The 17,083-nt window shown below is 43.8% G+C and overlaps 2 protein-coding genes across 5 annotated transcripts in view; one reads left to right on the top strand and one right to left on the bottom strand.

Moving 5' to 3' along the window:
- RALYL (RALY RNA binding protein like) overlaps nt 1-17,083 on the bottom strand; it is a 1,196,807-nt gene that overhangs the window by 572,290 nt on the left and 607,434 nt on the right. The window lies entirely within an intron of this gene.
- On the top strand, nt 10,580-13,122 carry LOC120941236 (hemoglobin subunit alpha-3-like). The gene is made up of 3 exons (XM_040354545.1): nt 10,580-10,738; nt 11,581-11,785; nt 12,821-13,122. Exons 1-3 carry the CDS (start codon nt 10,644-10,646, stop codon nt 12,947-12,949), a joined length of 429 nt encoding a protein of 142 aa, XP_040210479.1. The 5' UTR covers nt 10,580-10,643; the 3' UTR covers nt 12,950-13,122.

Genomic DNA, 17,083 nt, shown 5'->3' with positions numbered 1-17,083 from the left:
AGGAGGGGAAACACAAGGAATGGGGAAAAGGGAGGAAGGAAGGGGGGAGTGTTATGAAAAGGTAGGGAAAGGGGTAAACGGGGGGAGGGGAAATAGGCAGAAGGAGAAACAGGTACGAAAATCCAATAGATGTTTATAAATAGCTACCTGAGCTGGCCAAGTAAAATCATATAGAGCCAAAGGGGGGAAGGAAAACTGACAAGGGTGCACAGAAAGGTATACTTACCCTACATATTATCCAGAGAAGGGAAAGGTGGCTGGGAACAGTTCATAATGCTTGAGCTGAGGCCAGCTCAAGCACTACTTGGGCCTATCTGGTCCTTTGGCCGCGACATGTTTGTGCATGTGCGTGCACATTTCTTTGCGCATGCGCACTGTGGGGGATTAGACTTGCCGATGTTTGTATTATATGTGGGGCTAGTGTACCTTTCTATGCACCCTTGTAAGTTTTCCTTCTCTCCTTTGGTTCTATATGATTTTACTCGGCCAGTTCCCCTTCTGTCCCTTTTCCCTTCCCTTCCCTTCCCCCCTGTTTTCCTCTTTCCCTTCCTTTTCATAACCCTCCCCCTGCTTTCTCTTTTTCCCCCTTCCTTGTGTTTCTCTTTGCCCCCCCCCCTCCCTCCTTCTGCCCCATTCCGCCCTTCCCCACCTCCTCCTTCCTCCCTCCTTCTCTTTGCCTCCCCTCCTTCTCCCTCTTCCCACTCTCAGGTTTTAATTTTCTCTGTTTCATTTCCTTGGACCTGGGTACCTTTCCTCTCCTTTCCTGCTTTCTCCTACTGTTTTCTTTACTTTTCTTCTTTCCCATACCCCCCTTTTCTTCTCTCTTTTCTTCCTATACATATGGAATACTAGTTCTGGTGAGTCTGGTGACTATAAGAGAGTGATTACTGCCCATTTGCAACAACCTGAAATATACTGGGGTTGATTTACTAAAACTAGAGAGTGCAAAATCTGGTGCAGCTCTGCATAGAAACCAATCAGCTTTTATCTTTAAAGCTTAAAGGGGTTGTAAAGCTTCGCGTTTTTTCACCTTAATGCATCCTATGCATTAAAGTGGATGTAAACCCGATTCATGAAATTTGAGCTGGGCACATATAACTGCAGTATTCTGTTATCTTCAATGAGCTAAGTCTCATAGCTCTCTTCTGAACGGTTCCTCTGTTATCAGCCTGAGAACTCCTGACATATTTTTTGACTTTTTAGACAAAACAGCCTGAATCTTTTGTCAAAGAAGGTTGCTAAAATATAGTAGCAGAGAGCATCTCCTATTAAAAAACAGCTCCGAGAGTCTCTGCCTATGATGAGAGGGGGTGTGTACCTTTCCTCCAATCAGCAATGTTAACTATCTTGGCTGTATGAACACAGCAGATACACATATAAAACCTATGTAGGGAGATTTGGTTAATCTCTGTGTATCATCTGAGGCTGTTCACTTTACTGGGTGTATAGAGGGTTTACATCCACTTTAAGGTGAAAAAACATGCGATAATTGACGCCCCCCCCAGCCCCCCGCCCCCCATTTACTTACCTGAGCCCTTGAAAGTCCTGCATCGAGAACGCAATTGATCTCAGCCTTGTCTTCTCGGCTCTTAATTGGATAAATTGATAGCAGCGCAGCCATTGGCTCCCGCTGCTGCAAATCAAATCCAATGATGCAGGAGCCGGGGAGCAGGGCCGAGTCCGGCATTCGCGTCTATGGACGCAAATGCTGGACTCGGGAGTGCGCCCGCAAGGTAACCCCGTTGGGAAAGTGCTTCCCAGAGGGGGTTATCTGAGGTGGGGAGGAGCTCAGAGAGCCACCGAGGGACCCCAGAAGATGAGGTTCAGGGCCACTCTGTGCAAAACGACATGTATGACATGTTTTTTTATTTAAAAAAAAAATTGAACCTTTAACCACTTAAGACCTGGACCAAAATGCAGGTAAAGGACCAGAACCCTTTTTGCCATTTGGCACTGCGTCGCTTTGTGACGTGGCTCCCAAACAAAATTGGCGTCCTTTTTTTCCCACAAATAGAGCTTTCTTCTGATGGTATTTGATCACCTCTGCGGTTTTTATTTTTTGCGCTATTAACAAAAATAGAGCGACTGTTTTGAAAAAAATGCAATATTTTTTACTTTTTGCTATAATAAATATCCCCCAAAAATATATATATATAAAAAAAATTCCTCAGTTTAGGCCGATACGTATTCTTCTACCTATTTTTGGCAAAGAAAATCGCAATAAGCGTTTATCGATTGGTTTGCGCAAAATTTATAGCGTTTACAAAATAGGTGATAGTTTTATTGCATTTGTATTATTTTTAATTTTTTTTACTACTAATGGCGGCGATCAGTGATTTTTTTCATGACTGCGACATTATGGCGGCCACAACGGTCAATTTTGACACATTTTTGGGACCATTGTCATTTTCACAGCAAAAAATGCTATAAAAATGCATTCTAAAATAATAAAAATGATGAGCGCAGTATCAGAACCACCTACTGCGCATAAGTGATAATCGCTACACAAGCGATATATATACCTAAAGACATGTGAATCACAATAAAAGTGCAAGTGCTCCAAACCTGCTCCAAACCAGTTAATGTGCAGATGCAAGATAAGAGACAAAACAAATGCTCCAAATAATAAATAATGCTGAATGCTGAAAATAAAATAAAATAAAGTATGAAAACTGTGCACAGTCCAAACTAGTGAAAAATCAATAAGACTCTTCTATTGCTTCAATCCATAAATCTCAGTGCTTCAACTGTAGATCTTCCTGCTATGTGGGCTCACAGAGCGCTTACCGCAATACATAGGTATTGTAGCTTTAAATGTAGATACAGCAGCTTTCTGAGCAGACAGTGACATCCATATGAAACTCCAGGTATTAACAGATGATTCGGAGGTAGGGTTGAGCGAACCCGAACTGTAAAGTTCGGGTTCGGTACAGACTTTGTTTTTTTTTTGCTCCCGAACCCGAATAATTGGAAAAAGTTTGGGTTCGGGTTCGGAGTTCGGCTATTTTATGGCGCGCTGCACGGCAGCCAATCGCCATTTGTTATACTAGAGTTACTAGGAAGCCATCACAGCCATGCCTACTAATGGCATGGCTGTGATTGGCCAGTGCAGCATGTGACCCAGAATGTGACCAGCATCTATATTAGATAGAGGCACACAGCACAGTTCGTCACTCTGCATTAGCTAGTGTAGGGAGAGGCTGCTGCTGGTTGAGGGACAGTGTCAGAGAGGTGTATCCTGCTTCAGAAATCTACACAAGCACTCTTCATTTCTGTGAGATCTGCATCATCCTATGGTTTATGGCTCGTCACTCTGCTGTAGCTATGGTAGGGACAGGCTGTTGTTTATTGAGGGACAGTCTCAGAGAGGTGTATCCTGCTTCAGAAATCTAAACAAGCACTCTTTATTTCTGTGACATCTGCATCATATAGTTTAGGAATTTTGTTCTGCTATTTGCTATAGGGACAGGCTGCTGTTTATTGAGGGACAGTGTCAGAGAGGTGTATCCTGCTTCAGAAATTTACACAAGCACTCTTTATTTCTATGACATCTGCATCATATAGTTTTGGAATTTTGTTCAGCTATTTGCTATAGGGACAGGCTGCTGTTTATTGAGGGACAGTGTCAGAGAGGTGTATCCTGCTTCAGAAATCTACACAAACACTCTTTATTTCTGTGACATCTGCATCTTATAGTTGAGTGAGAGGTTCCAGCTATTTCCTATAGGGACAGCAATCTATAGGTGACTCTCTGTATATTTCAACAGCACTGCACCTACCACCACCTGTGATATACTGTGTGTGTCCAGTACATAGTTGAGGGAGAGGTTCCAGCTATTTCCTATAGGGGACAGCAATCTATAGGTGACTTTCTGTATATTTCAACAGCACTGCACCTGCCACCACCTGTGCACCTGTGATATAATGTGTGTGTCCAGTACATAGTTGAGGGAGAGGTTCCAGCTATTTCCTATAGGGGACAGCAATCTATAGGTGACTCTCTGTATATTTCAACAGCACTGCACCTGCCACCACCTGTGCACCTGTCATATACTGTGTGTGTGTCCAGTACATAGTTGAGGGAGAGGTTCCAGCTATTTCCTATAGGGGACAGCAATCTATAGGTGACTCTCTGTATATTTCAACAGCACTGCACCTGCCACCACCTGTGCACCTGTGATATACTGTGTGTGTCCAGTACATAGTTGAGGGAGAGGTTCCAGCTATTTCCTATAGGGGACAGCAATCTATAGGTGACTCTCTGTATATTTCAACAGCACTGAACCTGCCACCACCTGTGCACCTGTGATATACTGTGTGTGTCCAGTACATAGTTGAGGGAGAGGTTCCAGCTATTTCCTATAGGGGACAGCAATCTATAGGTGACTCTCTGTATATTTCAACAGCACTGCACCTGCCACCACCTGTGCACCTGTGATATACTGTGTGTGTCCAGTACATAGTTGAGGGAGAGGTTCCAGCTATTTCCTATAGGGGACAGCAATCTATAGGTGACTCTCTGTATATTTCAACAGCACTGCACCTGCCACCACCTGTGCACCTGTGATATACTGTGTGTGTCCAGTACATAGTTGAGGGAGAGGTTCCAGCTATTTCCTATAGGGGACAGCAATATATATGTGACTCTCTGTATATTTCAACAGCACTGCACCTGCCACCACATGTGCACCTGTGATATACTGTGTGTGTCCAGTACATAGTTGAGGGAGAGGTTCCAGCTATTTCCTATAGGGACAGCAATCTATAGGTGACTCTCTGTATATTTCAACAGCACTGCACCTGCCACCACATGTGATATACTGTGTGTGTCCAGTACATAGTTGAGGGAGAGGTTCCAGCTGTTTCCTATAGGGACAGCAATCTATAGGTGACTCTCTGTATATTTCAACAGCACTGCACCTGCCACCATCTGTGCACCTGTGATATACTGTGTGTGTGTCCAGTACATAGTTGAGGGAGAGGTTCCAGCTGTTTCCTATAGGGACAGCAATCTATAGGTGACTCTCTGTATATTTCACCAGCACTGCACCTACCACCACCTGTGATATACTGTGCGTGTCCAGTACATAGTTGAGGGAGAGGTTCCAGCTGTTTCCTATAGGGACAGCAATCTATAGGTGACTCTCTGCATATTTCACCAGCACTCCACCTGTCCCCTGTGATATACTGTCTGTGCAGTACATTGTTTAGGGCTAGGTTCCTGCTTCTTGCTATAGGTAGAGAAATATATAGGTGAATCTCTGCCTATTTCACCAGCACTCCACCTGTCCCCTGTGATATACTGTCTGTGCAGTACATTGTTTAGGGCTAGGTTCCTGCTTCTTGCTATAGGTAGAGAAATATATAGGGGAATCTCTGCCTATTTCACCAGCACTCTACCTGTCCCCTGTGATATACTGTCTGTGTAGTACATTGTTTAGGGCTAGGTTCCTGCTTCTTGCTATAGCTAGAGAAATATACAGGTGAATCTCTGCCTATTTCACCAGCACTCTACCTGTCCCCTGTCATATACTGCCTGTGCAGTACATTGTTTAGGGCTAGGTTCCTGCTTCTTGCTATAGGTAGAGAAATATATAGGTGTATATCTGCTTATTTCACCAGCACTCTACCTGTCCCCTGTGATATACTGTCTGTGCAGTACATTGTTTAGGGCTAGGTTCCTGCTTCTTGCTATAGGTAGAGAAATATATAGGGGAATCTCTGCCTATTTCACCAGCACTCCACATGTCCCCTGTTATATACTGTCTGTGCAGTACATTGTTTATGGCTAGGTTACTGCTTCTTGCAATAGGTTGAGAAATATATAGGTGAATCTCTGCCTATTTCACCATATTACACTATTGTTGTATTTAATAAACACCCATTTAGGGCAAGATCCATATTTTGAGAAATATGAGGAGAACGTCAAATAAGGGACGTGGCCGCGGTCATGGTGCTGCTGGTGGAGCTCCTGTTACAGGGAGAGGACGTGGTCGATCTGTGCCAGCTACACGCACAAGTGAAACACCTTTCTCAGGTGTGAGTAGCCGACAGAGCCTGCAGCGGTATTTGGTCGGGCCTAATCCAGCTCTACGAATGTTGAGGCCAGGAGCAGAAAAGGCGGTAGTAGATTGGGTTGCTGACAGTGCCTCCAGTTCCTTCACATTGTTTTCCAACCAGTCTTGTGCTGAAAGTTCAGAGTTGGCGCCTGCAGCCGATGTCCATCATCTGGTTTGGAGCAGTCATGTTTGACACATATTTTGCACTTGCACTATTATTTTGATTCTCATGTCATTAGTTATACTGTATATATCGCTTGTGTAGCGATTATCACTTATGCGCAAGAGGTGGTTCTGATACTGCGCTCATCATTTTAATTATTTTAGAGTTTATAGTGATTTGTACACTTGAAGATTGAGCAGCAATTTCACCTTCTTTTAACCACTTCCTCCCCTATTGTGGATTTCCTTTGAATTCATTTGGCTAGCGCAGAAGAACCTCTATACTATAAAAATGCATTGTTTACTGTGAAAATGACAATTGCAGTTTGGAAGTTAACCACTAGGGGGCGCTGAAGGGGTTAAGTGTGACCTCATATGTGTTTCTAACTGTAGGGGGCGGGGCTGGACGTGTAACGTCATTGATCGCCTTTCCCTATATCAGGGAACAGACGATCAATGACAGCGCCACAATGAAGAACAGGGAAGGTGTGTTTACACACACCTCTCCCCGTTTTTCAGCTCCGGGGACCGACCGCAGGACTCCTGCGGCGATCGGGTCCACGGGTTCCACGGCCGCAGTCACGGAGCTTCGGACCGGTTCGCGGGGGAGCGCCCGCGACCCATGGCTGGGCATTTAACAATCACGTGCAGGTATGTGATTGTTCCCAGCTGTGCCATTCTGCCGACTTATATCGGCGTTAGGCGGTATTTAAGTGGTTAAAATCACTTTAACCACCTCAATACCGGGCCTATTCTGCCTCTTCTCTCCTTCATGTAAAAATCATAATTTTTTTTTCTAGAAAATGACTCAGAACGCCCAAACATTATATATATTTTTTTTGCAGACACCCTAGGGAATAAAGAGGCAGTCATTGCAACTTTTTGCGCAATAATTTTTCAAACGCCTTTTTTTGGAAAAAAAAATGATTTCACGAATTAAAAAATAACAAAACAGTAAAGTTAGCCCAATGTGAAAGATGATGTTACGCCGAGCAAATAGATACCTAACTTGTCAGGCTTTAAAATTGCACACGCTCATGGAATGGTGCCAAACTTCAGGAATTAACCACTTGACAACCAAGCCTATTTTGGCACTTTTCTCCTTCATGTAAAAATCACAATTTTTTTGCTAGAAAATTAATCAGAACCCCCAAACATTGGATTGGATTGGAATAAATACTTATAGAGCACCGAATGCGAGTTGTGAAACTCGCGTCTAAGCGCTTACCAACAAGCTGGGGGTATCCAGTTCCCAAGAGCAAAAAGAAGAAACTAGGACATCTAAGTAAAAGAGGGGAACAGACAAGAAATAAACAGAAATATAAAAAGAAGGGGGGGGTGTCAGGGCACAAAAAGCCTATCCCTACTCCCTGACCATGGACCGCAGCCTGGGATTAAGGCAGCGTCCTGCTAAGGGCTTGGAAGGCCAAGTCTCTATCTGTAGGCTTGTGAAAAAAGAAGTGTTTTCAAGCCCTTACGGAAGGCCATCAAGGAGGAGGATGCTCGGAGCATCCTCCGAGCAGACACCCTAGTGAATAAAATGGCGGTCATTGCAACTTTTTTTTTCGCACGGTATTTGTGCAATAATTTTTCAAGCGCCTTTTTTGGGGAAAGAAAGCGGTTTCATGAATTAAAAACAACAAAACAGTAAAGTTAGCCCAATTTTTTTGTATAATGTGAAAGATGATGTTACCCCGAGTAAATAGATACCTAACATGTCATGCTTTAAAATTGCGCACACTCATGGAATGGCGCCAAACTTCGGTACTTAAAAATCTCCATAGGTGACACTTTAATTTTTTTTACAGGTTACTATTTTCGAGTTACAGAGGAGGTATAGTGCTAGAATTGTTGCACACACTCTAACGCACGCGGCGATACCTCACATGTGGGGTTTGAACGGCGTTTACATATGTGGGCAGGACTTGCATGCTTGTTTGCTTCTAAACGCGAGCTACCGGGGACAGGGGCGTTTTAATTTTTTTTTTCTTTTAATTTTATTTATTTTTTTACTTTTTTTTTATCACTTTTATTCCTATTACAAGGAATTTAAACATCCCTTGTAATAGGAATCACTGTGACAGGTCCTCTTTATGGAGAGATGTGGGGTCAATAAGACCCCACATCTCTCCTCCAGGCTTACAAGCACGAGATCATGAAAAAAAATTCAGCCGCGATTGCGGCTTTGTTTACTTCCGGGTACCGGGCATGACGTCATAACATTGTGCCCGGACCTCCGACGGTCATAGAGATGACTGGTGACCATCTGGTCACCAGTCATCTCTATGCTTCCCAGCAAGCGCTGGCCGATTCACTCTCCGGGCCCCCGATGGCAAGGGAGAGCCCAGAGAAGCACCAGATGGCGGCGGGAGGGGGGGACGTCACCTCCCGCTGCCTATAAGAACGGTCAAGTGGCGTAACTGCCGCTTAGATCATTCTTATCGTGCAGAGAGTTGGCTGCAGGCATCATTCAGATATCACCGCACAAAGTTGAGGACGTCCATGGACTTCCTCGGTTGTCAAGTGGTTAAACAACTCCATAGGTGACGCTTAATTTTTTTTTACAGGTTACCAGTTTAGAGTTACAGAGGAGGTCTAGTGCTAGAATTGTTGTACACGCTCTAACACATGCGGTGATGTGTGGTTTGAGCGGCATTTACATATGTGGGAGGGACTTACATGTGTGTTCGATTCTGAGCGCGAGCTACCGGGGACAGTGGCGTTTTAAATATTTTTTTCTACACCTCTTTTACTTTTTTTATCACTTTTATTCCTATTACTTTTATTTCTATTACAAGGAATGTAAACATCCCTTGTAATAGGAATCACTATGACAGGTCCTCTTTATGGAGAGATGTGGGGTCAATAAGACCCCACATCTCTCCTCCAGGCTTGAAAGCTTGAGATCGTGAAAAAAAATTCACCAATCTCATGCCGACAGCCGCGATTGAGGCTTTGTTTACTTCCGGGTACTCCGATGATCATAGAGATGACCGGTGACCATCTGGTCACCGGTCATCTCTATCATCGTGAGCAGGCGCCGGCTGATTTGTTCTCCAGGCCCCCGATGGCACAGGAGAGCCCGGAGAAGCACCGGAACGATCAAGCGACGGAACTGTCTCTATGATCATTCTTATGGTGCACAGAATCGCTGGCTTAAAGAGGAGTTCCACCCAAATTTGGAACTTCCTCTTAACCCACTCCTCTCCCCCTTACATGCCACATTTGGCATGTAATTTTTTGGGGGGGGGAGTGGGGGCTTCAGGAGGAGTGGGACTTCCTGTCCCACTTCCTCCTTCCGGGTAGACGATTAAGCCTAATCGCCTAGGTGATTAAGCTTAATCACCAACAGGAAGGGGCTGCTGTAGGCGATCGCCCAGGACACGTGACAGGTCCTCGGCGATCGCCTGTCCAATCAGACGGCGCCGCTCGCGCATGCGCAGTGCCGCTCGCGCATGCGCAGTGGGTGCCCGGCCGTGAAGCCGAAAGCTGTCACGGCCGGGTGCCCACACTGAGCATGAAGACGCCGGCCGGCGAGGGGGGCGAGGAGCGGAGCCCCGTCCGGCGCGGCGCTGGAGCCGTGGAGCAGGTAAGTGTCGGTTTATTAAAAGCCAGCAGCTACACTTTTTGTAGCTGCTGACTTTTAATAAACTTACAAAATGGGTGGAAAACCCCTTTAAAAGAAGGATATCTGAATGATGCCTGTAGCTGCAGGCATCATTCAGATATCCCCACCTCAATTCCAGGACGTCATATGACGGCGTGCGGTTTTGAGGTGGCTAATTGAACAAGCTGAAGTTATAATCTGATTGACGACCATGGACATCTTCACCAGATTCTGTGTGCTCCAGTTTTAGTAAATCTCCCCCACTGTGTACTAGACCGTGTACTAGACATGCTTTAGTCAAGTGCCTAACAAGAAATCTAGTTACTTTCAAAATAATAATATATAAGGTGCAAGTATGATGTTGTTTTGAAATAAATTTACTTTTTATGTTAAAACTACACTTGATTGGTATTCTGGATAACCAAAAGGATAGAAAAGAGGTAAAACAATCACAACTATCGTTTTCAACTCAAATGCTATCTAATTGAGTACATTAAAAAATATATGTGTAATTTAATATGTTAAACTGCAACGACCAGCAATAGCTCAGTAAACACAAATGGAGTGTATATGCTTTGTAATCAGTATATAGTGATAAGATGCTTACCCTATATCAGCACATACAGCATGTAAGGTTCAGAAGATAAGTCAGTTCTAATGGGTGATATGCAGTTTTCAGCCAATAGAAATGCATCTTGACCATTGTGAATGGTGTCCTAATGCTTTAAAAACTGGCAAGATTTTCAGTTTAACGTGGACCTTTCTTGAGTTGCCAAGCTAATCTAACGTGACTACACCAACTCCCGATCATCACAATGAGTCTATCTGCAAGTGAGAAATCTGCTGTGCTTTCCATAGTCGGAAAGATTGGATCTCAGGGCAGTGCTCTGGGCTCTGAGGCTTTGACCAGGTAAGGTTCTTTTATTCTTGGTTATATTTTATATAGGCAAATACAGTGTCCAATTTCAACTGGATGTTTAATGTAACAGCACAGGAGTTCTTTAATGTAACAAGTTTAACTTACAAACTATTTTTCATTACATGGGTTACGTCATTCTAGTTCGATGATCTATGTGTATAGTCTTTTTAAAAAGCTGAGATACTACTGATATAATTTATAACCTGTCCCTACCCTACAAAACGAAAAAAAAAAAATAATAATTCAGGGGAAGTCAAGCATTAATGAAAATTGAGAGATAGATGCAAGTCATGGGTGCTCAACCTGTGGCCCTCCAGCTGTTGTGGAACTACAAGTCCTATCATGCCTCCCGGGGTAATGTTTGTAACTGTCAGTGCCTTGCAATGCCTCATGGGACTTGTAGTTCCACAAAAGCTGGAGTGCCACAGGTTGAGCACCCATGGTGCAGGTCCTTAGTGATTGCTACTGCTGGCATTTTATATATCACACATTATGTACCATTTGCAAATAGTTACCATCAAGGCATTAAACATGGAAATCATTTTGTCTAAGGTCAATTTCTTGAAGGACAGCACCGTTCTTCTGCTAGTGTTAACATCAGTGAAGGAATACAAATTTGATAACTTTGCTTTCCTGGTGTCTATACAAACAGTAGCTAAAGGAAAATGTGCTTACTAAATGCTTACAGTTTAACAGGGAATTCGTTTTTACTATAACCTACCATATTAACCAGAGAAGCATCATATCAGGTCAGAGGTGTGTGTGGATAGATTTATTTCTAATCATTTCAATGTATTAATATTTGTTTTTTTTTTTTTCTTTTTTATGTTTAGGCTTCTCCTTAGCTTCCCTCAGACCAAGACTTATTTCACCCACTTTGACCAGACCCCTGGCTCTGCTGACCTCAACACACATGGTGGAAAGATTATAAATGCCCTTGTAGGTGCCGCCCATCACCTGGATGACCTTGCTGGCAACCTGTCCTCCCTCAGTGACCTGCATGCCTACAACCTAAGAGTGGATCCAGGAAACTTTGCTGTAAGTAACACTGAATATTTCTATACAATAATAAGATAACTTGATTCGGGTGAATAAAATGCATTGTGCTTAAATGTGTTTGCAGCATTATATAGTATTTAGGTGACCAATATACTGTAAATTTTGTGTCAGTCTTTAGGAAAGTTTTCATGACAAACATAGAGGCTGTTACTGCCGACCTATCTAAAAATACTAGCTTCTGGTCTGTCATGATTATTCCCTACATTCAACTTTTTTGTTTTAAGTCAATAAAATGTGAAGTCAAAACTCTTTATATGCTGATTTGTTTTGGGTCATTAACTTGGAAGGTATTAACCATTATAGGCAGGAAAGTTATGGTAGTATTGTATCCCTTGATTTGGAGAAGAGCACCTTCCACCAGAAACTTCCATTGGGTACCTTTTAAGAGAAGCAGTTTGCTCTGTAACCTTTAAAGGAGAAGTCCAGCTTGAGCTTGTTTGGCTGGGCTTTTCCTATGGGTGACAGGAGTGTAATTTGTTTTGCACTCCTGTCACCCGTTTTCAGCAAACAGCGGTCTGAAGTCTGCTCTCTTCTGATGTCACACAGATCAGTCCAGGCATGCGTCTTCCCGACTCTGGGAGTCTGGATACGCCATGTGCCTGGGCTGATGGCCATCTCAGCCTCTCGGCGAGCCGCTGAGAGGCTGAAACGGCAGCTTCCTACCCCTCCACAGCTCAGCGCTCCAGTGAGTGTGGAAGAGCAGAGCAGGAAAGCTGCTGTCAGACAGTCAGCAGATTTCTGCTCGGAGCTGAGGGAACTGAGCCAAAGGTAGTATTCGATCGCACAGTTCTTAGTGAAGAGGCACCAGGGGACAGATGTAGCATCAGACCGATGCTGCATCCACCTAGGTAAGTATGATTCTGCAAAACCCCCCAAACCCTTACTTCTCTTTTAAGAGTACATTAAATAAAAAAATGCAATTTTAAAAAGCAGTTTGAACATTACTGTCTTTATTAAATAATACAAGTGTGTCTATTTACACAAAAATAATATATTCTCTATTTCTCTTTGCAGCTGCTGAATCACACTATCCAGGTGGTCTTGGCTTCTCACTTCCCCGGTGATTTCACTCCTGAGGTTCAGGCTGCCTTTGACAAATTCCTTGCTCTAGTCTCTGCAGTCCTCACATCCAAGTACAGATAAATCCACCCTGCATAACAGGCTACATCAGAAATTACAGAAAGTAAAACAACATGCAATGAAGCGTTCTCTGGGCCCATTTCAGTTACAACCTAGTTGCAATGTTTTTTGAAGAGTATTTACTTGTGTAAATTGTCCATCAAATATAAATCTCTTAAATAAAACTGAAAATATTTGTAATTTCTGGCTCAACTGTCTTATTATCTTTTTGTTTTTTGATGGTTTGATATTAATGTATTCAATTACCAGTTCCAAAGCAGTCGCCACAGTTATACTGCGGCAAGTTGGCTTGGCTGGGCAATCGGATTCGTTTCAGAACCGATCAGTCTCCAGGCCCAGGCCAATGATTTCTGGCCTGCACCTGGTGATCAGTTCTGGCGAATAAAATACTTCCCCTGCCTGTAAGTGTAAACACAGGCAGGGGGAAATGATGGCATCTCCCCTCGTGGAACTCTTTTCTGTTCCAGAGAGAGGAGAGAGGACATCTCACAGTACATTGCACCAACACTACACTGACACAGTACACATAGGTACACTTGTCACCCCCGATCCCCCCAGTTAACCCTTTCACTCCCTGTCACAGTGTCACCCAGTGTAGTGTTTATATTTTTCTTTGATCACTGTACTGGTGTATTTGTGACAATAATCAGTGTTAGGGTACTTAGTAGTAGCCCCAGATAGGTCTAGGGACCCCCCTAACAAATGTTTAACCCCTTGATCACCCCACAGTTATGCCTTTCACCCCCTGATACCACTAATCACTGTATTAGTATTACAGGTGACGCTAGTCTTTTGCTTTTTATAGCGTCAGGGCACCCGCGGTATATTACTCAATAAAGGTTTGGCTCCCTGATCACCCAGTGGGTGACATCAGTTAGGTTTTAGCGTTAGGGTCGGCATCACCCCAGGCAGCATCAGATTAGTGCCAGTAGCGCTAACACCCATGCAAAACATACACTTCCCTTAATAGTATAGTGTCTGAACGGATCAATATATTTGATCTGATCAGATCTATACTAGCATCCCCAATAGTTTAGGGTTCCTAAAAATTCAGCTTTAGCGGGATCAGCCCAGATATCTGCTAGCACCTGCGTTTAGCTCCTCCGCCCAGCCCAGCCCAACCCACCCAAGTGTAGTATCAATCGATCACTGTCACTTACAAAACAAAAAACACATAACTGCAGCATTCGCAAAGTCAGGCCTAAACCCTGTAAACGCTAACAGTTTTTTTGGTGGTGTTTGAAGCAGTCGATGACAGTCAGGTGCTTTTCTTTCCTGTGAGTTTCACTAGTTGTACCAGTAAATTTAGAGGCCAAAATGTCCAATCGAAGGTACACTAGTGAAGAGGCCTACATGTTTCTGAGCATGACAGTTGAGAGTGTAGAGGAAGTCACCCATCTGTCAGATTCAGGCTCAGAATACGCAGCGGCACCCTGACAGATAGCTCTGAAGATGGAGTAGTGGTCCCTGCCAAGGTCAGGCATACCCAACCCCATTCTTCTGCAAGGTGCAAGAACCGCAGGGCTCTTGTATGGAGCAGAGAGCCAGTGCTAGTGTCACTCATCCTTCTGGTGAACTGGCAAGCACCAGCGGCCTAGTACATCCTGGTCTTACATCCAGCACTGCAGTAACACTTGGTGACGTGGTGACTCCCACAAGTGCAGTTTAAGCTGGTGAGGTGGCTAGCACAAGTAGAGTCCTGTAGCCACCAAGAAGACAAAGGCAGGCCCATCAAACCCATAATGCTCATCCTGCTGCATTTGCCAATCCGAATTGGGAGCCCACCAGCTCTCCTCTGAACGGTTCCTCTGTTATCAACCTGAGAACTCCTGACATATTTTTTGACTTTTTAGACAAAACAGCCTGAATCTTTTGTCAAAGAAGGTTGCTAAAATAGAGTAGCAGAGAGCAGCTCCTATTAAAAAACAGCTTTGAGAGTCTCTGTCTATGATGAGAGGGGGTGTGTACCTTTCCTGCAATCAGCAATGTTAACTATCTTGGCTGTATGAACACAGCAGATATACATATAAAACCTATGTAGGGAGATTTGGTTAATCTCTGTGTATCATCTGAGGCTGTTCACTTTACTGGGTGTATGGAGGGTTTACATCCACTTTAAGGTGTAAAAACATCCCATAATTGCTGGCCCCCCAGCCCCCCCCATTTACTTACCTAAGCCCTTGAAAGTCCTGCATCGAGAACGCGATTGATCTTAGCCCGGTCTTCTCGGCTCTTAATTGGATAGATTGATAGCAGCGCAGCCATTGGCTCCCGCTGCTGCAAATCAAATCCAATGACGCAGGAGCCGAGGGACAGGGCCGAGTCCGGCATTCGCGTCTATGGACGCAAATGCTGGACTCGGGAGCGCACTCGCAAGGTAACCTGTTGGGAAAGTGCTTCCCAGAGGGGGTTATCTGAGGCGGGGAGGAGCTGAGAGAACAACCGAGGGACCCCAGAAGATGAGGTTCGGGGCCACTCTGTGCAAAACGAGCTGCATATCGGAGGTAAGTATGACAATTTTTTTATTTAAAAAAAATGTAACCTTTGACCACTTAAAGCGGAGGTTCACCCTAAAACAATTATATACCATTACATCCAGCATACTTCCGACATCTACAGTATGCTGTTTTTTTTTGCCGTACATACCGTTTTATTGTCATTTTCCCCCTGGCTTCCGGGTTCTGGCTCCCGTGGGAGTGGGCGTTCCTATTTAGAGGTTAGATGATTGATGTCTGGTGAAAAACTTCCCCTGGTGCATAAGGCGCGTCACCAGTTTTCCGTAACTAACCGACCTGCCATAGCCGAGTATATGGCGCCTGCACAGTCAGCTCTTCATGGCGGGCGTCGTATAGAGCCATCTAGCAGGTCGGCTAGTTACGGAAAACTGGTGATGCGCCTTATGCGCCAGGGGAAGTTTTTCACCAGACGTCATTCATCTAACCTCTGAATAGGAACGCCCACTCCCGCGGGAGCCAGAACCCAGAAACTGGGGGTAAGACAACAATAAAACGGTATGTACGGCAAAAAAAAAATAAACAGCATACTGTAGATTTCGGAAGTATGCTGGATGCAATGGTATATAGATGTTTTTTAGGGTGAACCTCCGCTTTAAGACCCGGACCAAAATGCAGGTAAAGGACCAGGCCCCTTTTTGTGATTCGGCACTGCGTCGTTTTAACTGACAGTTGCGCGGTCGTGCGACGTGGTTCCCAAACAAAATTGGTGTCCTTTTTTCCCCCACAAATAGAGCTTTCTTTTGATGGTATTTGATCACCTCTGCGGTTTTTATTTTTTGCGCTATTAACAAAAATAGAGCGACAATAAATATCCCCCAAAAATATATTAAAAAAACGTTTTTTTTTTTTCCTCAGTTTAGGCCGATACGTATTCTTCTACCTATTTTTGGTAAAGAAAATCTCAATAAGCGTTTATCGATTGGTTTGCACAAAATTTATAGCGTTTACAAAATAGGGGATTGTTTTATTGCATTTTTATCATTTCTTTTTTTTTTTTTTACTACTAATGGCGGCGATCAGCGATTTTTTTCGTGACTGCGACATTATAGCGGCCACATCGGACAATTTTGGGAACATTGTAATTTTCACAGCAAAAAATGCTATAAAAATGCATTCTAAAATAATAAAAATGATGAGCGCAGTATCAGAACCACCTACTGCGCATAATCACTACACAAGCGATATATATACCTAATGACATGTGAATCACAATTAAAGTGCAAGTGCAAAATATGTGTCAAACACGACTGCTCCAAACCAGTTAAAGTGCAGATGCAAGATAAGAGCCAAAACAAATGCTCCAAATAATAAATAATGCTGAATATCAAAAGAGACCAATGAAAATTAAATATAATAAAATATGAAAACTGTGCACAGTCCAAACTAGTGAAAAATCAATAAGACTCTTCTATTGCTTCAATCCATAAATCTCAGTGCTTCAACTGTAGATCTTCCTGCTATGTGGGCTCACAGAGCGCTTACCTCAATACATAGGTATTGTAGCTTTAAATTTAGATACAGCAGCTTCCTGAGCAGACAGTGACATCCATACGAAACTCCAGATATTAACAGATGATTCAGAGGTCTTCAGGAAAATGGAGGCTCTCAGTGGGGACAGATA

This window comes from Rana temporaria, chromosome 5 (assembly GCF_905171775.1).
Source record: "Rana temporaria chromosome 5, aRanTem1.1, whole genome shotgun sequence".
Taxonomy (NCBI): Eukaryota; Metazoa; Chordata; class Amphibia; order Anura; family Ranidae; genus Rana; species Rana temporaria.
Note: the sequence above shows the minus strand (reverse complement) of the source record. Positions and strands in the feature narration are given on the sequence as shown.

Coding starts and splice junctions, on each gene's coding strand:
- LOC120941236 (XM_040354545.1), top strand. CDS start 10,644: ATGAGTCTATCTGCAAGTGAGAAATCTGCTGTGCTTTCCATAGTCGGA. Junction 10,739..11,580: donor GGCTCTGAGGCTTTGACCAG/GTAAGGTTCTTT, acceptor TTTTATGTTTAG/GCTTCTCCTTAGCTTCCCTC. Junction 11,786..12,820: donor TGGATCCAGGAAACTTTGCT/GTAAGTAACACT, acceptor TTCTCTTTGCAG/CTGCTGAATCACACTATCCA.